This window comes from Drosophila navojoa, chromosome 4, assembly GCF_054131105.1.
Source record: "Drosophila navojoa isolate 15081-1374.11 chromosome 4, UAZ_NAV_1.0, whole genome shotgun sequence".
NCBI lineage: Eukaryota > Metazoa > Arthropoda > Insecta > Diptera > Drosophilidae > Drosophila > Drosophila navojoa.
The window spans coordinates 12,673,394-12,695,769 of record NC_142892.1 but is presented as its reverse complement, the minus strand read 5'-3'; the positions used below and the strand labels follow the sequence as shown (position 1 = coordinate 12,695,769).

At 47.0% G+C, this 22,376-nt stretch overlaps 5 protein-coding genes and 1 pseudogene across 16 annotated transcripts in view; 2 read left to right on the top strand and 4 right to left on the bottom strand.

Annotated features, from left to right (window-relative positions):
• fry (microtubule binding protein furry) overlaps nt 1–8,260 on the top strand; it is a 49,985-nt gene extending 41,725 nt beyond the window's left edge. For 4 of the 12 annotated variants that reach the window (XM_089260533.1, XM_089260530.1, XM_089260529.1 and 1 more), the window contains 9 exons: nt 2,397–3,996; nt 4,064–4,570; nt 4,626–5,249; nt 5,534–5,563; nt 5,856–5,903; nt 6,025–6,984; nt 7,044–7,289; nt 7,346–7,709; nt 7,770–8,260. In XM_089260533.1, coding sequence (XP_089116659.1) covers nt 2,397–3,996; nt 4,064–4,570; nt 4,626–5,249; nt 5,534–5,563; nt 5,856–5,903; nt 6,025–6,984; nt 7,044–7,289; nt 7,346–7,709; nt 7,770–7,951 — 4,561 coding nt within the window. In that variant the 3' untranslated portion in view covers nt 7,952–8,260. The remainder of the gene's footprint in view (nt 1–2,396; nt 3,997–4,063; nt 4,571–4,625; nt 5,250–5,533; nt 5,564–5,855; nt 5,904–6,024; nt 6,985–7,043; nt 7,290–7,345; nt 7,710–7,769) is intronic. The other 8 variants (XM_018099619.3, XM_018099614.3, XM_018099616.3 and 5 more) reach the window with 3 other exon arrangements.
• LOC115563686 (serine protease 1 pseudogene) lies at nt 35–728 on the bottom strand (annotated as a pseudogene).
• LOC108650504 (serine protease 1) lies at nt 1,195–2,112 on the bottom strand. The gene has a single exon (XM_018099674.2). It carries the CDS (start codon nt 2,087–2,089, stop codon nt 1,268–1,270), a length of 822 nt encoding a protein of 273 aa, XP_017955163.1. The 5' UTR covers nt 2,090–2,112; the 3' UTR covers nt 1,195–1,267.
• Nucleotides 8,234–9,872, bottom strand: Cyp40 (Cyclophilin 40). Its single transcript, XM_018099666.3, has 4 exons — nt 9,669–9,872; nt 9,332–9,576; nt 8,953–9,273; nt 8,234–8,881 (listed from the first exon to the last, which is right to left on the bottom strand). The coding sequence occupies exons 1-4, from the start codon at nt 9,763–9,765 to the stop codon at nt 8,387–8,389; spliced, it is 1,158 nt and encodes a 385-aa protein (XP_017955155.1). The 5' UTR covers nt 9,766–9,872; the 3' UTR covers nt 8,234–8,386.
• Nucleotides 9,873–10,182: 310 nt separating this feature from the next.
• Or67b (Odorant receptor 67b) lies at nt 10,183–12,324 on the top strand. The gene is made up of 10 exons (XM_018099659.3): nt 10,183–10,521; nt 10,580–10,679; nt 10,738–10,876; nt 10,938–11,129; nt 11,193–11,297; nt 11,369–11,537; nt 11,595–11,691; nt 11,745–11,846; nt 11,897–12,052; nt 12,123–12,324. The coding sequence occupies exons 1-10, from the start codon at nt 10,388–10,390 to the stop codon at nt 12,177–12,179; spliced, it is 1,251 nt and encodes a 416-aa protein (XP_017955148.1). The 5' UTR covers nt 10,183–10,387; the 3' UTR covers nt 12,180–12,324.
• Nucleotides 12,186–22,155, bottom strand: LanB2 (laminin subunit gamma-1). The gene is made up of 10 exons (XM_018099623.3): nt 22,029–22,155; nt 18,634–19,055; nt 18,160–18,293; nt 17,978–18,105; nt 17,300–17,914; nt 16,472–16,883; nt 13,829–16,417; nt 13,432–13,768; nt 13,072–13,372; nt 12,186–13,000 (listed from the first exon to the last, which is right to left on the bottom strand). The coding sequence occupies exons 2-10, from the start codon at nt 18,829–18,831 to the stop codon at nt 12,789–12,791; spliced, it is 4,926 nt and encodes a 1,641-aa protein (XP_017955112.1). The 5' UTR covers nt 18,832–19,055; nt 22,029–22,155; the 3' UTR covers nt 12,186–12,788.
• Between the last annotated feature and the right edge of the window lie 221 nt (nt 22,156–22,376).

Genomic DNA, 22,376 nt, shown 5'->3' with positions numbered 1-22,376 from the left:
TATCTATAAACTATGTTTATATAGAATCCACCTTTATTAGTTTTACACTTTGTCTATGTGGTGATGTTTAGTTTCTTAGTAAGCAACTCCAGAGTTTTTACGTATCCAGTCCAAGTGAGCCGTAATTCTAGTGAAACCAGCTGGGTCACCATACATGCAGCCAGCTCCGGAGAAAAATGATGCTATTCCCACCAAGGTGCTATCAGAGTGTGTAACCAAGGGGCCACCGGAGTCGCCGCCACAAGTGGACTTTCCGCTTATCGATCTGCCACACAATGAGCCGTTCGACAGAGGGCCATAAGCTTGCGCGCACTCGTTGTTGCTCATGAGCTGTAGATCGACGTGCGTATCAGCCCAATGTCATTGCCGTTGGTATTGAGCCAGAGATGATGCCGAATGAAGTTGTTGTTCCTTACTCTGTGATTTAATAGCCCTTTGCCTCGCTGATTGGAGCCGTAATGTATATCCGCATAGTCTGTGACTAAGCAATGGGCGGCAGTCAGGATCCAGTTGCTGGCAATGATTGTGCCTCCGCAATATTGAACGTGGCTGCTCTCATCTGTGCCCAATATCAGACTGACAATGTAGGGTATTTTGCCTTTGCCAACTGCATATCCGTTGGTAATAATGTACACGGGATCAAGATCATCGGGAGAGGACGAGTTCGTGCTCTCATCGGCGCTAGCCAAGGCAATGGTCAATGGCAAAATAAGTAAGAGGAGTTTCATGCTGAAGTTGATGGGAATCGAGTCTACTGGTACTTATATAGCAGCTAGACCAAACCTTGATTGCTTTTTTATCAGTTCTTGTCACTAGTTTAAGAGCAATAACTAATTGCTGAGACAATTATAATTTGATGAGCTTATGAATAAAGCCTTTAGTTATGTAAATATGAGAGGAATATACGAACTTACAAGGGTGTTACTAATACGATTATTGAGTTGTGCCTTATTGGAAATTTTTAGAAAGTCATTGGGTTAAATATTTTTATAGGCAATTTTTTCAGCTTGACATCTACCTTTAAGAAAACCCTTGAAGTATAACATTATACTGATTAAATATGGGTGAACACGGCTTATACTACATTACAATTGCACATTTTATAAAACCTTTCACCATATTTGTTACTTTTTATTCTATTAACAAAGAGTAAATATATTTGTACTTAATAATCTCAGAGTAAAAATGCAAATCGATTGCAGTGAATAATTTTTATTGAATTAAAACTTCTTCAATTATGATAAAGCTTGCGAATAGTTATAAGGATTTAGTAGGAGATGTCAGTGTGCTGACGTATCCATGCTAGAAAACTCGTGACGCGAGTGAAGCCAGCCGGATGTCCAGCTGTGCAGCCTCTAGCAGAAGCAAACTGACTGACGCCAATCAGAATAGTATTGTCCTGTGTGACAAGCGGTCCGCCCGAGTCGCCAGAGCAAATGGATCTGCCGCCTGGAGTACTTATGCAGAGGATTTGGCTGTTTATTGAGCCAGGGGCATAGACTCTGGCACATTGCTGGTTCGATATAACGGTCGCATCGATGCATTGCAGTTGGTCGGGTGTCCTAGTGGAGGTTGTTATACCCCAGCCGCAGGCCGTTGTCCGTTTATTGACGTAGCGCTCACCGGAGCTGCTCGTGCTGGGTAGTTTGACCAGGCTGATGCGATCGGTGAAGTTCACGTGTGGAGTGCGTATTAATGCGATATCTTGAGTGGGATGGTTAATGATATTGTCCGCGTTCACAGTGTGTATCACTGTGCCCTCGGCACGACGATTCGAGCCGTAGTAAATGGTCACACGGCTGAAACCCCTTGAGCAATGTGCAGCGGTTAGGACCCAGGTATTTCCAATTATAGAGCCGCCACACCATGCGCCTGAATTTCTTTTACTGAAATGCAGACCCACAATATACGGGACTTTGCCCTCTGGTGCTACATAGCCATTCGTGATGATGTTTTGAGGCTCCAGCTCAAGGAGCGGCTCCGGCACTGGCTCCACATCAAGTCTTAAGTCAGCATATACTCCCTCAACGGCAGACGAACTGCTTGCTAGAGCAAGCGTAAATAGCAGAAATATTAACAGCAACTTCATTCTGAATTAGAGTAGTGGGAGTTGGAGTTGCAGCTTATATAGAAAACTGACCCACTTTTTAGGTAAAGCCCCTTGGCAAGATATACTAATTAACATGATTCATTGGCGAGTTAAACAACAAATTGCAACAAATAATGTGTTCAGGCATTAGGTTACGCGTTTCGAAAGTGAAGATCATCAGCTATGCTATTAGAAGAGAACTTTTACGAATGATATCATAGTTGATAACCTATTCAATTAGATATAAATGAAATGTCTTGGAGAATGTTTGAGCTCTATAATAATTTCTAAATCTCTTCTCTTGCAGCTGCAATGTGGCTGTCATGCTGCTCACAGACATTGTGGTGGATGGCATTCCTGGCATCGATTGGACGCTTCATTTGCCTCTGATGCTGCACATCCTGTTCCTAGGCCTCGATCACACCCGCGTCATTGTGCGCCAGCATTGCAAGCAGCTCTGTGTCAATTTGCTGATTGTCCTGGCCGAGCACAATGATCATCTGACGGTCGCGCGCATTCTGCTCAACAGTGAGACGAGCAAGCTGGATTTGGGCCTGACCGTGCCCGCTCTGCCCGTGATTGACAACAACTTTACGGAGCTGCACCAGCAATTCGATAGCTATCTGCTGCACGTAAGCCCCCAGGCGGCTGCCTATGCACTGCAGCATAATCTCTCGAGCTCGACGATCATTGCGTCGCACTCGACCAACCAGCAGACGCTGCCGCAGACGCCGCAAAACCAGCAGCAGCCGGCTCCAGTTCAGGGCGCAGGGTCGAGTGCCACGCCAGCAGCTTTGACAGCCACGCCCGCTGCGCTGCAGATCAATCCGAATAATACGGAGAACTCGGAGGTGCCGTTGATCCATGCGGACGAGCACGCTCCGCCCCAGCCGGGTCCCAGCATGCCCATAGCGCATGTTATCAAGAGTTTGATCAAGTTCCTAGCTCAGGACACCAGCCAGCCGCTGTGGAACTACGAGGATATCACAGCCAAGGTGTGGTCGGTGAAGTCTGCGGAGCAGCTGAGCTGTTTCCTGAAGCACATGGTCAAGGTGTTTGCCGATAGCTATCCACAGGCGCGCATTGCCGAGCGATGGGCACAGACGGCTTTGCAGCTGGGCTTGTCCTGCTCCTTGCGTCACTATGCTGGGCGTTGCCTCCAAATCTTTCGCGCTCTCAATGTGCCCATCAATTCGCGCATGCTCTCGGACATTCTATCCCGCCTGGTGGAGACTGTAGCGGAGCAGGGCGAGGATATGCAGGGCTATGTAACGGAGCTGCTGTTGACGCTGGAAGCTGCTGTCGACAGCTTGGACTCTGACTTCCGGCCGCTGGACGTCATGAAGGACATTTTCAAGAGCACGCCCAATTTGAACAACAAGGACGGCGGGCCCAACTCCATACTGCCGGGCAAAAAGTCGCCATCGGGCATGACACCGCAATCCTCCAACTACTCCATACCCAGTCATGGACGCAGCACCAGCTACTCGGTGTCCTATTGCGGCCGCAAGGCCAACAACTCGCCCTGCGACAAGCAGGTGGAGCTGAGGAATCGTGCCTCAGGCATCGAGCTGGAGCGCAGTGTTGTCTGCAAGTTTGGCGTGGGCGGCGTTGGCGTTGGCGCTGGCTCCGCCTTGTCTCGCTCACGTAGCGCACAGAGCCTGAAGATGCTGGGCGATACGGCCACGCAGGATGACAAGATGACCATATTGGCGCAGCTATTCTGGCTATCGGTTTCACTGCTCGAGTCGGACTATGAGCACGAGTTCTTGCTGGCACTGCGTCTGCTAACCCGCGTACTGCATCGCCTGCCGCTGGATCGACCCGATGCGCGGGACAAAGTCGAGAAGCTGCAGCAGCAGCTCAAATGGACCGCATACCCCGGCGTACATGCGCTGCTTCTGAAGGTGAGTAAATGTGACTGATCACAGGCAGCGTAAGCAGCTAATAAACTCTTGTCCAATTTTCCATCAGGGCTGCACCCACAGTGCCACCTATGAGCCAACGATCACGCTGCTGTCCCAGTTCGCACCGCTGCTTAGCCTGCCAGTCTGTGATCCCACACAGAGCTGCGCTTTTCCCATGAACGTGATTGCACTGCTGCCGTATATGCTGCTCCACTATGAGGATGCCAATGAGATTTGCATACGCAGCGCTGAGAATATTGCGCACGTGTCCACGGAGCTGGGCGCCAAGCTGGAGAATCTGGGCACAGTGATGACCTTGTACAGCCGCAAAACGTTCTGCAAGGAGTCATTCCAGTGGACCAAGTGCGTGGTCAAGTACTTGCACGACACATACGCTCACATGGGCCTCCACATGCTGGCCTTCCTCATCGAGGTACTGGAGAAGGGGCCTCAACAGGTCCAAGTGCCGGTCCTCAATGTCATTCACTGCATGTTACACTATGTGGATCTATCGGCGCCACAGGCACAGAATATCAATGCGGACTTGCTGCGTGCCATAGGCAAATATCTGGACGTGAGTTTATCATATATATTTAGGGATTTCCTCTAATGCTACTATTATTTTGCAGACTGTGAACTGGAAGGACTCTTTGAAGATTCTCAAACTGATCGTTACACGCAGCTCTTCGCTGCAAGTGGTGCCGCCCAGCGATGGCAGCAGCGCCGGCTTATCGTTCTCCTTCTATGGCGCATATCCGGACTCGGATATGTTCTGTAAAAAGGAACTGGCCGGCCGCACCATGGAGTTCACCTTCGACGTGTCGCAAACTCCGCTGATCGGACGTCGCATCTTGCTCAAAACCGAGGAGCCCACATCAGGCTCTGCAGCATCCGCCACGGGCAGCTCGTCGCTAAACTCCACACTGACCAATGCCACCACCGTGACAGTAGCACCTGCACAGCAGGCGGGCGCACAGCTGCAGCAACAGCGCGCCCATGGGAATGTGGCTGCCATTGGCGCCTCTGCCGCCGCTGCCCAGCAGCACCAGCAGCAGCAGCAGCACGGCATTGGCCTGGGCAGTGTTGTTGGCACACCCAACTCACCCAGGCGCAGTGCCAGCCTATCGCCGGCGGATACCGTGCCGCTGAGCGGCTGGAAGCGTCCCTGGATGTCGCAGTGCCGGGTGCGCGAGTGCCTGGTCAATCTGTTGACCACCTGTGGACAGCGGGTCGGCTTGCCCAAGTCGCCATCGGTAAGTTTCTGGCCACAAGGGGTTCGAATGGGGGTTTCCAGCTTGTACATTAGCCAGGTGCATGCTTTGAGCTCCCCTAGCGCTAGCTTTTTCAGCTCCTGCTTTCTAATGTGGCCATCATCTCTACCAAATTATTTATTTCTGATTCTTTTTCTTTCATGTAACAAACAAAAATATAAACTAAATTATAAATCAATGTTGATATAAACCAATTCCGATATCAAACCAAATCTAACACGCCATTATATATCATCATTAACAACCCGAACCAAACCTAATTATAGGACGATTTTCTAAACTCTATTTGCTCAAAGGTAAAAGAACATGTTTCTCAATGTCACGTGTAGCTTTGTCTTTGTTTACGTAATTTGTTTTGGCTCGTTTCATTTCACGTGTACCTTTATGCATCCCTCATTCGTTTCATTCCACACATTTCGTACACATGCTGAAGGCGTGTTCTCAGTCTGGGACATCTCTTTTGGGCATCGCTAGTTCTTTTTTGTTTCATTTGCATTTTTCTTTCGTTGCGCACTCTTAACTTGTTGCATGTGTCTCTGTTTTATTTCAAACTGTTCGTTTCGTTTTTCTTCGTTTTAATACGTTCAGTCTCTGAGCACATCGCTACTAACAGGATCGATTGCGACCAGACAAAGCGTAAGCTTTCCACTCTTTTCTTACTTAATGTTCGACTCCACATATCTACTTGAGTGTTTATACTGCATGGGCTCTCTGCCTAGATTGCGTACTAATCCAATGTTTATTTTCCAATATTCAGGTCATCTTCAGCCAATCGTCGGATCTCATGGAACGGCAATCATCGGCCGCCTCATCCACGGAGGAGACATCAGGTCCGCAGGGCGATCTGAGCAGCGGTTCACGTCGCGACGATGGTCAGCCCGATTTTACCGTGTTCAAGGACTTCGACTTCCTGGAGTACGAGGACAGCATTGCCGGTGAATCCACGGATAACTTTAATTGGGGCGTGCGTCGCCATCAGCTCTTTGAGGGTGATGAAGATCTTTTGAATCTCGGCAGCGGCATGGGCGGCTCTATCAAGGGCGGCCATTCGTCGGCGCTGGAGGATAGCTTCAGCGATAAGACACCCATTCTGAGTAAGCGCAAGCGACAGACCGCAGACGATTCATCTGATGAAGAAGCCGAGTCGGAATCTCCGCTGGACGACGATCACCGCCAATCGTTCTTGAAGTCCTTCCTAGGCGGCGCACCACCTTCTTCACTGAGTTTGCGGGAGCGGCGTCGTCGTAATTCGGTGTCTCGCAGTGACACCAGCGGCTCAAGTGCTGGAGACTTGGGCGATATCACGCCATGCAATGCCTCGCCGCATATGCAGGGCATCATACGCTTTGGGGCCGCCGTGCGAGATGAGGCTGAGGAGAACTGGCGTCGTCAACTGCAGTCGATGCTGGTCAATCAACCCTCGGCGCACACTTCTGAGCTGCTGCAGCAGCTGTATAGGCTGGTCAAGGAGCTGACCTTCAAGACAATCAGCATTTCCAAGGAGGCCAAGAAATTCTTCACTGGCATCGGCTCACAGCTAGGAAATCGCATATCCCTCTTTACGGATTTATTGAGTGCACGCGCCGATCCGCCGCGTGTTTGGTGCAGTGAGATGCAGCCCACCACACCGAAGCTGTTGGAAACTTTAAGATTCAATGTGCTGGAAGTGCAGGAGCATCTGGAGACGTTCTTCGATCGCAAAGATCAGGTACTAGAGGTGAGTTCTTTTACATCCGTTTATTAGTATCTCTTTTCATTTGGTATTCAATATTGCAGTGCCTGGACGCCGTGAAGACATCCTGCAAACTGTCCCTCTTTAATGAATCCGATGTGGCGGCCTCTAGCATGGAGCTACCCAGCAGTTCCAGCATTGCCTGCATGCCCTTCGATCCCGCCTCCACGGAAGTTGTTCTGGACTTGGGTCGCTCTTTGTATAAGCTTATGTTTCAGCTGCTTCTGCTGATTGAATCGAATCATAAAATATCCTCGAATGTCGTTAATCATTTTCGCGTCAATGAAAACGTAAGTGAAACCGTCAAGGAAAATGTGCTTAATGTTAACTTTTACTTCTCCTAAAGATGCACGACATATCCGATCTCTACGCCCTGGTGCGAGATGCTTTGGTGCACTGTACGAGCGAAGCAGAACTAGATTGTCTGGAGTCATCCACCTCGACGGAGGGTGAGCATACTCCCACGCCCTCGCCAAGCTTGCCCATGACGCAGGAAGAATTTGAGGCGTCGCTGCACGAACATATTAATCTGCAGCGCTGGTCGAGCGCCATTTCTCATGTGCGACAGTATCGACGCGTGTCTACGCTGAGCGCAGGGGATCAGAGTCTGACTATATTTAGCTATGGCAATCTGGATAGTCGCATCAAGTTCGATGAGATGTCAATCATATTGAATGCGTATGCGCATAGCATTATGAAGGATCGCACAGGTTTGTGTTCGAATAAAATAATTATCAGAACTGTTTGCAACACATTTTGTTGACCAGCAGAGGCCTTCATTGTATCCAAATCGGACTCGGAGCTGTACGAAGTATATGCTATACTCTCGGAGAACTTGTATCATGTATCGAGCGCTCTAACCAACATGGAAATCAATATGAAGAGCTACTCAATGGGCGTTGGTTCGAGCAATTTGCATCGGAGCGAGCAGGACATTGTGACAAATCTTTAAGTATAGAGGAACCTTACATATGTTTAAAATTAGTGAGGACATAAGCTCATTTTGATATGTAATCAAATTTAGTTGTTAGTATTTAAGCAGCATTATAGGGCACTATCATTCAGTTGAGAGTTGAACGAGCATTATTGTGTATGAACAAATGTGTTTTAAGTACGATATAATTACATAATATATACATAATTATTTAACACTGATCGCAATTAGTTTTGAAATATAAAGTGAGCTCTTTGATTAACCCTTGGGAACATTGAACAACAATTTTCAATATTTTGTATAATAAAAACATTTAATTACAAATTATTTGTATTCTTTTTCTGTCAACATTGAACTGCGACATCCTACAGTAAATAGAGCAATTTTTTCAGCTTAGCATTTAGTCAGGTGTGATGTTTTGACACACATATTTATATACATAGACCTTCTTAACTAGTTGAACAGATTCTTGAGCGCATTTCGTTGCTGTTTATTGTATTCGGCCAGAAGCTGCTTGGCACTGTTCAGTTCATTCAAGATTTGTTTATTCTCTGGCAACAGGCTGTGTGCATGCTTCAGATCTTTTATGGCCTCCTCGTAGTTGCGCAAGGCACGTTGCGCTTGTCCTCGTCTATAGAACGCTTTGCTGCATTTGGGATCCAAGCGTATGGCCTCGGAGCACTCATATTTGGCATGCTGATAGTTGCCCAATTTAAGCTCGACAGCTGCCATGTTGATGTTATTCACCACGGAAAAGGCATCCAATCTTCTCAGTTCTGAGTCACCTTGACTCCGCTTCAGTTCCTGCCAGTCAAAGTTGCGGCGCAGCATCGTATAATAACGATTCGCTTTCCGGTATTTGGCTCGTGCTTCATAGTAGCGACCCAGCTGAAAGAAGTGATTACCCGACTGACGCATGCCCGTGAGGAGGCTAACAGCCGCGTCACACTAGCACGAAGAACAACAACAAATGTTAAACATGAATCACGATTGCATAATATAGATCGCTGGCTTCTTACCGTTGGCTTCTTGAATTTGCCCGTCCAATCCTGGGGATAGGGTGGTAGTTTGTCTGCTGTCTCATCACTGCACTCAATGCCCCAATCCTCGCCTGGAGCCAGCTCACCACAGTCTGTTATAGTTATATCTGTCGTTGGTTGGGCTTCATCGTTGCAGTTCTGTTCCATTTCGGCAACGATGCCAAGGCCGCGCAATACACGGCCCACAACCACGTTGATCCCATTCAGGTTCTCACAGCCCACGGCTGTGATGAAGAATTGTGAGTTGTTTGTGTTTGGCGTGCCATAGTTGGCCATGCTGACCACACCCTCCTCATTGTGCTGTAGCCAAGACGGTGTTAGTTGTCAATGAATCATTTGTACCCCTCGCTGCACTCACCGTCAGCTCAAAGTTCTCATCTTCAAACAGTGGCCCATAGATGCTGTCGCCGCTGGTGCCATCATTGTTCACAACATCGCCTCCTTGAACCGCAAACACTCGCTTGATCGTATGGAAACGCGTGCCCTTGTAGTGCAGCCGCTCGCCCAGTTGCCCTATGCCACGTTCGCCCGTGCAGAGGGCACGGAAATTTTCCGCTGTTTTTGGCACAACATCCTTGCGCAGTTCAATTATCATGCGTCCCGCTGTGCACAGAAATCGAGATAGGAAATTATACATACATACGATAACGTTTAACTAGGTCAAGCACAGATTAAGAGCTGCTCGTTTCGCTTACCGTACTCCTTGCCAATGCTAATGTCGAAATAGACAATGGGATTCGTTGTCTTCACCGGCTGTAGCAGTTCCTGTTTGGCTGGGCTCATATTGGTCATTAAGGCGTAGCCTTTAGCCACTCGTTCTTACGCTCAACTCAAGTGCAAACTATTTGAAAGCAAGTAAACAAACAATATGCGATTTACATTACGACTGTGCTGCCCATCTGTTGCATTCTGCGAACGCGAACAGCTGTTGGCGCTGCCAACTTAGGTACAAGACCTTTGCCGCAAAATCTGTTAAAATTTGAAATTCTTAGCGCATATTAAAATTTGCCGCCTATAGCTTTGGTGTATATTACATTCAATAAGATAAACTCTCGGTATGTTAAGCTTAAATACCTTTTTTATTCGCTGTGCAGCTATATGATTTAGATAATTTGAGCCCAGTGTAGTCAAATTATCAAAGCGAATAATTCAATATGTGTTGCCTAGCCAACATCAATTATTCTTCCTAATTCTCATTTAATTTTTAATGATATCGTTGTTAGGGCTTTCTTTTTTTTTTGCATTCTTAAGCAATATTGCCCAATGTTCAATATAATAAAGTAATTTGCCTAGTTATACAGCCAACAAAACATATAATTTAAAACTAATTGACTATGAACCTCTCTTTGAAAATTTACTATAAAAGCTAGTTGTGAATAGATGTCTGTTCACAGTCAAAATATTTACACCCAGAATGTCGAACATATTGGATCAGGAGTTAGATAAAATGGAGTTGCCAAATCAGGGCGTGAAATGGGTGGAGTACTGCAGCTATACATTGGGCATCAATGTGGTGCCCAGGAAGCGAAGCTCACGATATTGCAGATTGTGAGTGCTTCATGTGACTGGAAAGACTTGACATTATACTACGAAATTTTCTGTTTAGCTTACGCATCGTGGCATATTTGCTGAATTTCCATATTATGTGCGGCCTCATGAACTTTGTTCTGGAAAATTATACGGTGTCCTTTCAAACCAATATTGAGGTTTGTTTTCGGCTCGGTTTAAGACTTCATTTAACAAATATCTGCGAATCGCTTTCAGGCTATGGTACTTTGCTTTCAAATAATTATGAACATAGTCAAAATTGTGTATTATCACAATCGTCTCAACGTCTGTGCAGATTTAATGCGGATCTCAGAAACGTGTGATGTCTTAAAGGACTTGGGTATATTTGATGTGGGTAAGCATTGGGAAATTGATTCAGTTTATTATACATTTTTATTAATCAATTTCTTATCCAGGTTTAACCAATAAGCAAGTCTTGTGCAATGCATTAATGACAAAGATAAGAGAAAGCTGGAAGAGTATTAATAATCAAGTAATGTTCTTCTTCAAAATCGTTTCATTGCCAGTGATTTTTTATTGCGCACGACCCTATGTGCTATATATATACGATTGTTATTTAGTGCGAAATAGTTGTAACATAATTTCAAGTGAGTTTATTTGCTGAAAAATCAAAAAGTGTGGCATATCTTTAAGAAATTTGAGTTTTATAGCATATCCCGCCAAAATGCCCTTCGTTCAAATTGGTAATCATGAATATCCCTCTTTCACTGTGCGATTTTTTGTGGAGCAAGCTGGTCCCATCTATTGTTTTTGCAGTAAGATCTGACTCTGGCTATTATATATAGTTCGCCATATTTATGTATTTACTTCTCGTTTTCTTTCATAGATGTCTTTGGCTTCAATAGTTTCTTTGTTGTGCTCACAAATCATGAGGCTTGTCTCTTTGAGCTGCTGCGATATTTGGTCGAAAATTCGACAAATGATGAAATTGTACCTAAAGCATCGAGAGTTGCTTATTTGCGTTGCTGTGCCAAGCTTTTTGGCCGACTATCAAGGTAAGGATCTCATCCTAATTTGAATTGAGTATAAGTTGTAATGGTTCTCAACTGCAGACATCGTGCCCAGGTTGAAAACCTTTTCAGCTCCATTATTTTAGTACAGTGCGGGATCAGCACTTTTTTTTTGTGTATGCTGCTTTATAATATTATGGTAAGACATGCCAAATCTACAAGGATTTTATTATAAACTATCGAATATTGCAGGAAGTTGATTTTTCTAAGTTGTCCACGATAGTTGTTTACTTTCTGACAATTCTTTTCGAAATCAGTTTATATAATGTCAATGCGCAGAAGGTGGAGACACAGGTAATTCTGGAGGAGCTCGAACATGCAGACCATAATATATTTTCTTATAGAGTGAACTGTTATTTGACGAGTGGTACAACTGCGCATGGTATAACGAATCGGAGGACTTTAAGCTTATTATAAGACTAATGCTGTTGTTTTCGATGCGAACCTTTAAACTAAGTGTCGGCGGCTTTTCGAAATTATCCAATAAGTTGCTAGTTCAGGTGAGCAACGAGAATCTAAATATGTATGTATAGTACTTAACCTTTTTTTTTTTTTTGGACTCCTTGTCAGGTGTTTCGGTTGAGTGGCAATTTCTATTTGCTGTTGCGCAATATGAATAACAAATAATATCAATTTCGTACTTTATACAAAAAATTACAACGTTGGAAAATTTTATTTTAAGGTGAAATTCATAAGGCGACTTAAGCACAGTAGAAAATATTGTAATTGGCACATTAAACGTAGATGACAAATGTATGTTAATATATATATATACGTATATATATAGGATAGATTGCAATGTGGCATAGCCATAAAAGGGGAGGAAAGATATAGAAATGCAATATTGTTTGAAAGTTTTGGTACACGGCACAGTTTGTCAATATATAGTATAGTATAATACAGTCGTCAATGGCTGGCTTGAATCGAAAGCACAATTGGCAGTTTAGAGAATTTGTTTCAATATCGGCATCATGCTATAACGATAATAATAAATCGAACGATGCTTTGTAAAGCTAAACGTTTCGCATTTTCTGTTGCTCACTTCTTGTTTATCGTTGGCTCTTTTGTTTCTTTCTTTCACTAAACAAAATATTTCAGCTAAAAGACTAAAATTACATAATTTCATTCAACGGCTACGGGTACGGCTAATTCCGCATTTGTTCGTCCTCGCCTCGTACTTAGTTGTTAATTGAAGTAGTTGGTAGTTGGTAGTGCACTTAGTTAGGGTCTATATGTCTAGGGCTCTAGACGATTGCGTCTAAAGCAATTACTTGGCAGTGCTTCAGATATCAAACGTATATTATCCACTTCACCGGATAATTCTTTCAAATCTGCTTCGTATTTGTCGATTAATTTCTTTTGTATGTTGCGCTGCTCCCGGTACTTCTCGATACGTCCAGTTAGATTCACTCGAATGATGTTACCCTCTACTTCAGTGAGCCGATTCTCTGAAAGAACACAGAAGGTTGATTATTAGAAATGAAATTCTCAATTGAGATTTAGTTGCTGGTTCGCTTACCCAGTTTGTCCAAATCCGATGTATTTATGTCCTTCAAGTTCTCTAACTCCTCCTTGATCGCCGACAGCTCACTATTGGCCTTCTCAATTTGTTTCTTGGCGTCCTGCATGTCTGCCTTGGCCTGACCCACCTTGCGCTTGGCATCGTCCACAAGATTATCATCTTCGGTTGAGTTTTCTTCCAGCTGGGAGATGTCTCTTTGCGTCAGCGTCACGCGATGGTTCAACTCGTCAGCCTCGGCGCGCAGCTGGCGGGCAGCGACCTTTGTCTCATTGGCTTTGCGACGAATCAGTTCCGCATCCTGTGATTATACACCCAATATGTAGAGGATATAAATAGTACGGTGCTTGGTTTGCTTACCTTTGAGGCTTGCTCCGCATACTTCTCCTGGGCCTCTTGTGCATTGTTCTTGGCCTCGGTGGCGTTTTTATTGGCGCCTTGCAGAGCATTGCCAGCCTGCTGTATTAGATTATCAGCGTTCTCGATTTCCTTCTTGATGCTGGGCACCTTTTCCAATGCCAATGTAGCCTTTTCCGACGATTTCTGCACATCAGACTGGAAGCCCGCAAGCGTGTTGTAGGTCTTGTTGGCCTCTTTGAGCGTACTATCGCCCTGCTCCACCGCCTTGTTGGCTCGCTCGAAGGCGGCCTTGGCGCGGCGCAACAGCTCAATGTCGTCCTTCTTCTGGGCCTCGGCGCTGCGCAATAAATTTGCTAATTGAGGCTATGTTCTATGGCTTACCTTCACTATGACTTACCGTTCGAGTAGGACTTGAGAGAAATCGCGTTCAACTTCAAAGTTAGAGAAGACCTCACCATTGTCGTTGGACATTTCGTTGATCTGCTCGAGCAGATTTTCTGCATTCTCATTCGCAGCCACTGCGTCCCGCTTCAGCTGATCGATGTCAATGTTGGGCTGCGTTTGGCCGTTGACATCGTTGAGCAGCGTGAGAGCCGCATCGTACACCTCGTTGGCCTTGCGTAGTGCTTCCTTGGAGGTTTGGGTGACGGCGCCAAGTGACTGCTTCACCTGATTCAGCTCGAGACGCACTTCGGAGCGCAGCTCAACACCAACCTTTTGCTGCAGATCGATGGCATTCTTGGCCAGCTGATTGGCCTTCTCTACAGCATCCATGGCATCCTTGGCATTCCTTAGATCGTACTTCGCCTCCGACTCGAGGCGATCGGCCAGAGCGCGTGCCTCGCGTGAAATGTCTGATATTTGTTTCGATTGCTCCCCAAACTCCTTGGACTTGTTCTTTGCCTTGGCCAGGGCCTGTTCACCCTCATCGTTGAGCAGATCCAGTGCGTCTTGCAGCTCCCTTTTGGCATCATCGATGATCTGGCGTAACTGTGTGTAGTTGCTGCGCGCCTTCTCGATTTCCGCATTGGCATCCTTCTGCAGCTCATCGGCGCTGACCAAGTGGCTGTGCATGCTGTCCAAGCGCTTGTGCAGATCGTTAATGACCTCAACGTAGGTCTGGCCGCCGTCGCTAGAGCCGGAGCGCGCATCCTGTGCCAATATGGCCACCTTCTCCTGCACGGCCTTCAACTTGCCCTCGAACTCCTCATCGTTTGTCACTGGCGTCCGCGCAATCTCGTCCAGCGTTGAGCTCAAGTTGGCCAGCTTGGTGCGATGCAGATCGGCGGCTTCTTGCACGAGGTTATAGCAATCGGGGCAGGCAACACAGCCGCGCTGGCGATCGTACTTGTTCTCCTTGCAGCGATCGCAGCGACGTCCCTCCACATTGTCGTTACATGGACATTGGCCACTCTGATCGCACTGGAAGCCCTTGGAGCCGCTCTCGTCGCACTCACATGGCTTGCAGCCGTCCACGGAGAAGCCAAAGAAGAAATTCTCACACTGATCGCAGCGCAGGCCGACCACGCCCGGCTTGCAGTGGCACTGGCCCGTATACCTGTCGCAGGTGGAGTTGTAGCTGCCCACGGGATCGCACAGACAGTTCTCGCAGCCATTGCCGGAACGTATATTGAAGTAGCCAGGCTGGCACTCACCACAGTCCCGTCCAATCACATTCGGCTTGCACTGGCACTGGCCAGTGACCTGATCGCAGCGCGAGATGCTCTGCTCGTCCTGTTCGGTGCCGGCGGCATAGCAGCTGCAGCGATCGCACTTGCCGTGGGGCAGGGCCAGCGGATCACCAAAGTGTCCGGGCAAGCACTGGTCGCAGTTCTCGCCAGCTGTGTTGTGGATACACTTCAGGCACTCGCCGGTGGTGCGATTGCAGTTGCCCACAGCGTTGGGATCGACGTTGCCGTTGCAGTCGCAGCTCTTGCAGGTGCGCACTTCGCCCAGCAGTCCGGTCGGATCTCCATAGAAGCCATCGCTGCACTGCTCGCAGCGGGAGCCAAAGTAGCCCACGGGGCACTCTGTGCAGATGACCGTGTCGCCGTTGATTTGCATGCAGGCGCCATCGTTGGGGCAGGGGCAGCGCTTGCAGTCGTTGGGCGTGCCGCCCAAGGCGTTGCCATAGTAGCCCTTGGCGCACTGATCGCAGTTATCGCCCTGGGTGTTGTGCTGACAGATGCAGCTGCCCGTCTCCGAGTCACAGATGTCCGCATGGCCATGACAGTCGCACGGTATGCACGGCATGAAGGGCCCGCCACGTGCCGGACTGTGGCGATAGCGGGGCGCGCACGACTCACAGAACTGGCCCAGATAGCCCTCGGGACAGGTGCACTGCTCGATCCAGGTGGCCGGCTGTCCGGCTGCGCCTCTATGCGCCGTCTGCAGCTCCACATCGTCCAGATTGGCCTCACCCTGCACGGAATAGGTGGCACGGATTTTGATGGCCGTCAGATTGGACAGTATGGAGAGGAAGCCACGCGCCGACTGGCTGGGCTGCCACTGGTAGTCGTGATGCTCGTGCAGACGGAACGTGTACTCCCGGACACCCTGGTCCGGTATGCCGTTGCCCTGGGCAAAGATGGGCAGCGAGATTTTACTGCCAGCGCCCTCCAAGATAACGTCGCTGGCACTGCTGCTGGGCGCCACTTGACCCACCAGCTGTAGCTTGAACTTCAGATCGCGATTGTAGGAGGCGCGCTGATCGCCCAGGAAGCGATCGGGCGCCTGGAAGTAGACGTATTCGTTGCCCTGAGCTGTGGTGCCAATGCTGCGGCTGTACTGATTGTATTTGATGTCCACGTCGCGGCGATTCAGATCGATGGCGGTCCAGCGTTCCTTGTGCTTGTTGAAGTTGGAGGTCACCGAAACAATGGAGTAGCCAGGCGCCGTCTGACACTCGGAGGTGTGGCCATAGCAGAAGCAGGGCGTGCAGCCAAAGCGATTGTTCTTATCCAGATTGAAGAAGCCCGGCTTGCATCTGTCAGAGAATCAGATGAGATATTGGATACCCTTGTCCCGATCTGCTACTTACTCATTGCAGCGTCTGCCCTCGACGTTCTCCTTGCAGAAGCAAATGCCGGTCTCGGCATCACAGGCGGGCGTATTATCGTGGGAGCCATGCGGATCGCAGCCACAGGGCTGGCAGCCATGGGGGCCGAACTGGAAGAAGTTGTTCGCGCAGCGATCGCACTTGTCGCCCGTCACGCCGGGCTTGCACTGGCACTTGCCCTGGCTGTTGCACTGCAGCGAACGGGAGCCGACGGGATCGCAGGCACAGTTGACGCAATAGGCATTGTCGCGCATATAAAAGTTCTCCTTGCAGCGCTCGCAGTTGGGTCCATCGCGATTGTCGCGGCAGTCCAGGCAATGGCCACCATGGCCCGTCAGATTGAACAGATTGGCGTCGAAGTAGCACTTGTCCGCAAAGTTGTTGCAGTTGCAAGCTGTAGGTGAATTCGGAATGTAAGTGGATTTATAATTTTAAGTTTGGTCAGCTTTACAGTTGATGAGATACCAGTGGGCGACAGAGCTGGTGTCTATCAGATTAGTTTCTAGGGCATGGTCATGGGACCAACCGTAGCCTGTGGCAGATGCCGCCAGGCAGACAACTTGCAAGCACAGCCTCAACATAACTGACCATCTGAACAGAAGTTCGAAGCGCCTAAAGTGTCAACGGTTGTGGCAGCTAACGGCAAAGCGGTTTGTCCTTATATAGGAACTCAAGCACAGTGGGACGAAAGCTATGGAACTGCGAGATTCAGTTGTAATCTGAGTTCCTTGCAGTTTTTTATTGCCACATCGTTGACATTGCCCCACTCTGCCGCATTGTAACCTGTTTCAGCACCTGCTGCTTGCCTACCTTTGCACTCGTTCACTTCCGTTGAGGTTGCCCTCTTCCATTTGACGTCGTTATAGAGCGGCAGACAGCGATCGCAGTCGGGTCCATCCGTGTTGTGACGGCACTCGCAGACCAGCGTGCGCTCGCCGTGCATTCCGGTGCTGGCCACGCACTTGCTGGCGTGTCCATTGCACTTGCAGCGCGCGCCCACGGCAATGTCGCTGATGGCATAGAAGTAGGACTGCAGCACTTGAGCGTCGCCGAAGAGCTCGTCACCAAAGGTGTTCAGGCGGTCCAGTGTGATGCGAATGTCAGTGGCTGTGACCCACTCCTGCAGCTCCTGGCTGCGCTCGAAGTTGATGCCACTGGGACGACCCTCGAGCGTGGAGAAGGCGATTTCACCGTCGCGCAGCGGCGAGATGTCGCTGTACTCGCTGGTGCAGAGGGCGTGAGCCTCGCCCTCGCCCTTGCGAATGGCACGCGAGTCGGGCAGACCGTAGGTGTCCCGACAGACGGCGCTGTAGAACTGGTAGGGTATCCAGGGGCCGTTCTCCGTGGTGCGCTTGTAAATCGTAAAGGACTCGGGACGCGGCGAACGGAAGAGGATGCGGACGTAGGTTATGTCATAGGATTTACCTAGAATCAGTTATGAATATATCAGCTCGAATTCGAATTGCCTTGCTAGCTTGCTAGACTTACGCAAATGCAGCGTCAAGTTCACATGATTGGGATGCTGAATGCCCTCCAGCATGGTCTCCGATTGCCACCAGGTGGGATTCTGAGGATCGTGCAAGTCCGTCAGGAACGAGGGATTATGATCTTCATATCTAGGTGGCATCATTTAAGTATTTCCTCTCAAATCAAGTGCATTTCTTGCTTACCTGCAGAATGCACAGTTCTTCAGATTCGGATTCATCGTCTGCATGCAGAAGTAAGTATCGCCCTGCTCACCACAGGTATTTGTCGCTTCAATTTGCAGTTGGTAGGCAGCATTGATAAACTCGGGCAAGCATTTCTAAATAGGGTTCAGAGAGAAGTTGCGTACATGAAAATACAGTCTTTGAGCCCATTATTATATGATAAATGAAAGAGAGAGTGGGACAGCTACGCGACAATTTGTGCTCAACTAAATTGTCTTCATTGTTCAATTGGTTTGTATGTCTGCATACAAATTGCTGCCCATCAGCTCTATTGACCCAGCCGCAGAGGCGCGTGCCAATTCTCTCTTAATTTAATTGCCTGACAGTAAACAATTTGACTATGATTTATATATATATATATATATATAGAGAGAGAGAGAGAGAGAGAGAGAGAGAGCTCTAGCTCCATTCTCTTCACTTGCGCATTGCTCTTACCTGGGGTCGGCCATAGGGATCGTAGCACTCCAGCGCCGGCATGAATGTGGTGCCGCGCAGCTCGTGTCCGCCGGCGGAGGTAATGGGCTGGCGCTGTGCGCCAAGCGTGGTCGCCAGGCAGCTGCAGAGCAGCGCTCCGGCGAGCAGGAGGCGCGCTGCGGTGGAGCCTTCGCTGTGACTCCGCCTGTTGCGCTTCATCGTGAGCGCTGGGATGGTGAACTGGGGTTGGGCTTGCTTTACGTACTAATTGCAACACTAATTTGCAACGGGATACACTTGTTCGAGTAGTTCTAATATTCTGGATGGGTTTTATAATTTTTTAGTTGTTGTTCACTGTCACAGTTTAAAGCATAATTGGACTTGAGTTAAAAGGCGTCCGTGGCTCAAGGAGATGGTGGCTGGTTCTTGAGCGGCTTGACTCGCTGTAAATGCACAAGAGATATATAAATACGTCGATTAGCTAATGCTATTCCATTTTTTTGTATGTGTATGTGTCGTTGATCTATAATTTTCGGGCAAAGAAGAGAAATCACATCTGCTGCACATATTGTGTGAACTAAATGAAAAAAACAAAACGTTTCAGTTGCTTTGTTGTTACGCGGTTTTAATTAGTTCGTTCGCCGGTCCCGAAGCTGCCTCATAAAAACAAACTTTGCTGTCCAGTCAGTCAATAAGTTGCACGATCTGTCCGCCTCGGGCAACCGCACCAGAGCTCCCATTCCCCCAGTGCTCTCAGTGTAAACAAAACAAAACAAAACCAAAAAACTGCAAATGTAAATTTCAAATAACAACAAATTTAACAGCAAAGACATACATAAATAAACACACACACACACACCCACAGATACACTTTTGAAAATGAACTCAAGCATTGAACACAACAAAATTTGTGCTTCCGACTATATCTATGTACGTACATACATATATTCAGTGCTCACCCCACACCAGCAACCCCACTCCACAGCAGCACCACCCCACCGCAATTTTGTAGTTGCTCTAGCCTCTAAATGAAACTTGAAATTATTCCAGACGATGATTTCATCTACGCTTACTCCGCCCATGCACACCAAACACATACATACATATACACATGTATCTAGATACATATCTGGATAAGCAGAAAAAAGAATATAAAAATACTTTGCAATTACTTGGGAAAATGTGCAGGCTATTTAAGAACTTGTTAAAGGAATCTTGGGTTGCATTCATCTTATGCTTAGCCAAGGTTAGATTCATTGAGAGAGCGATCATCTCTCAGACGCCTAAGTAGCTTTTTGTGTTTGCCGCTAATTAGCAAATATGCACAGTAAATTGAGTCTATTTACTAAGTAAAGATTGGAGATGATATCATTAGATTCTTATGGCAAGACATCGTTTTGGAAACGAATAGGTAAATCTATGAGAATTTGCTGAAGACTGCAGAATATTGTGGAAAATTGCATATATGGCATATGAAAAGGGGATTTACAAGAAATTTCCAGTTATAGTGGGTCCAAAGCGGAACCTGAGTAAGATAATGAAACTGACTGAATAAAATGTAGACGATTGTATGTATACATATGTATATACATATGTATGTATATGTAAATTTGAAGTTGTATGAATACCAAAATATTCCAGGAATTATATTCGCTCTTTTTTATTCGTTCTCTTATCCATACATACAAATATAGACACTCTATTTCCCTTGCAGGCTAAACACACTTTCGTAATACTCTCCGTATGAGACGTGAGAGCAAATGTTTGTTTGCACAAAATATTTCATTCTATATATATTTATAGCTCAGAGAGTGTGGTTGAAGCCAATGTTGAACTCTGTAGACTTATGTTGCGGGCTTATCAGTTTAGTTTCACATTTGCTTTTATATTTGAAGCACAAAAAATTGTTTCATTACGAAACTGAATCAAGGCACTAGAAGATCTTGGAGACTGTCGCCGGGGCAACAGTTGATACACTCTTCTCCGATGTCAAGCGAAGTGTGTGTGTGTGTGTGTGTGAGTGTGAAACCCTTTGGGAATGAGTTCAGCTGAGGCCAAGACTCAAAGCATTTCTATATAATGTTGTTGCTGCTGTTGTCGTTCCCATATAGAGATATTATTAATACTGAACCGAACGAACATCCGCTCCATTCAGATTTCAATTGTTGAGCGCTGTTGCGCGCCTGTTGCGATACGCGCCTATGAGCACGAGTTCCTTTAGAGATAAGAATTTGGGGCTACGAACTAGTGCGATATGTGCTGCTGGCATGAACTGAATTCTGATTCTGATTGAGACTGAGACTAAGACGAAGACGAAGACGTAGATGAAGAGGAAGAGAGAGCACACACTACATCGTGGAAACACTGCACTACACAGCACACTATGGCGCACTACACTTTGTGGTTGTTGTGAGTTTGTCGTTTTTGTTTGCACCTTTTGGTATTTATCTTTATTGAAGCGTTTGTTTTTATCAACTGCTTCAACACATACGCTCACGCACACATGCACAGCCGCTCAGGTAGAGGAAAAGCAACACGAATTCACTCAAAAGAAACTGCACACACACTTGAGTCAGATACTTTTACGAAACTTGGTTTTTTCTTATTTTTTTGGTTTACTTATTTCGTTGTTGTTGTTGTTTGTATCTTGGCGATGCACAGGGCAGCAGCACAACATTAAACACTGCGTTTATTTATGGCTTTTTTTTGTTGTAGATACTTTTGCTGTTGTTGTTGTTGTTGTTGCTGTTGGTTTGCTTCTAGCACATGCTGCATTTGGTTGATATTTTTGAGGGTTTTCCAAAGCATTTGCTGTGTTTGATTTACAAAAATAGTTTCTTGGTTTCTCGCATGGAAAATCTTATGCAGTTGCATTCACATGTGTTTAGTTGCATTTGTCATCGCATTTGCTTTCATTTCGAGTTTTTCATTTTGGCTTTTGTGTACTTTGCACACGACTTCTCACTTTTCCGCTGACTCGGAAATTGTACAATTTTCGTAGTTGCTTTGTTTCATTATTAAGTACAATTTATCGAGGTTTCTTTCATTTTTTTTCCTCTTGTCTTATTCAGTTGTTGTAATTGTATCACTATACCGAAGGCAAGAACCTTTTGAGTAAACAGTTCGTCATACACCGTCTGCCACACTCGCACACACACACACACGCACACATATACACGAATACATGCATCTATGCACGACAAGATACTTTTTTATCTCGAGGTTTTCTTTTTTGTCGCTGTCTGCGACAGCCCAAGCAAACAACGAAAAAAAAGACACACACAGCGCGAAGGCAGCCGAAAAAGCCGTTCGTATAAAAATCAGAAGAGCTCCAGAAGAAAAGCAAAGACTCCTCCGCACACAGAGCACCATTAAGCACCACCGATCACCAATTCCACTTCAGCCGCAGCACTTACTCCGCACAGAACACCACAGGCAACCGCTAACGAGGACGTCCAATGCTCAACTGACTCTTGAGGAATGCGGCACAACCGCTCAGCGGCTCTCGTTGAGTGAAACTCTATGCTCTGCTCTGCTCTGCTCTGCTCGTACTTGTCTCTGTGCCAGTGCCAGTGCCTGTGTCTGTGTCTGTATTTGTGAGTAGCTGCACGATCGTTGTTGTTGCTCTGGCGCATGGGCACTCGACGAGCTTCGCTTTGCTGGCTGGGCTTAGCTTAGCCGGGCAACTATGTATTGTAGTTGAAATTGGAGAGCGAGCGGAGTGCTTAGCAGATTTATGAATTGATGTTTAATTGTAAAGCGCT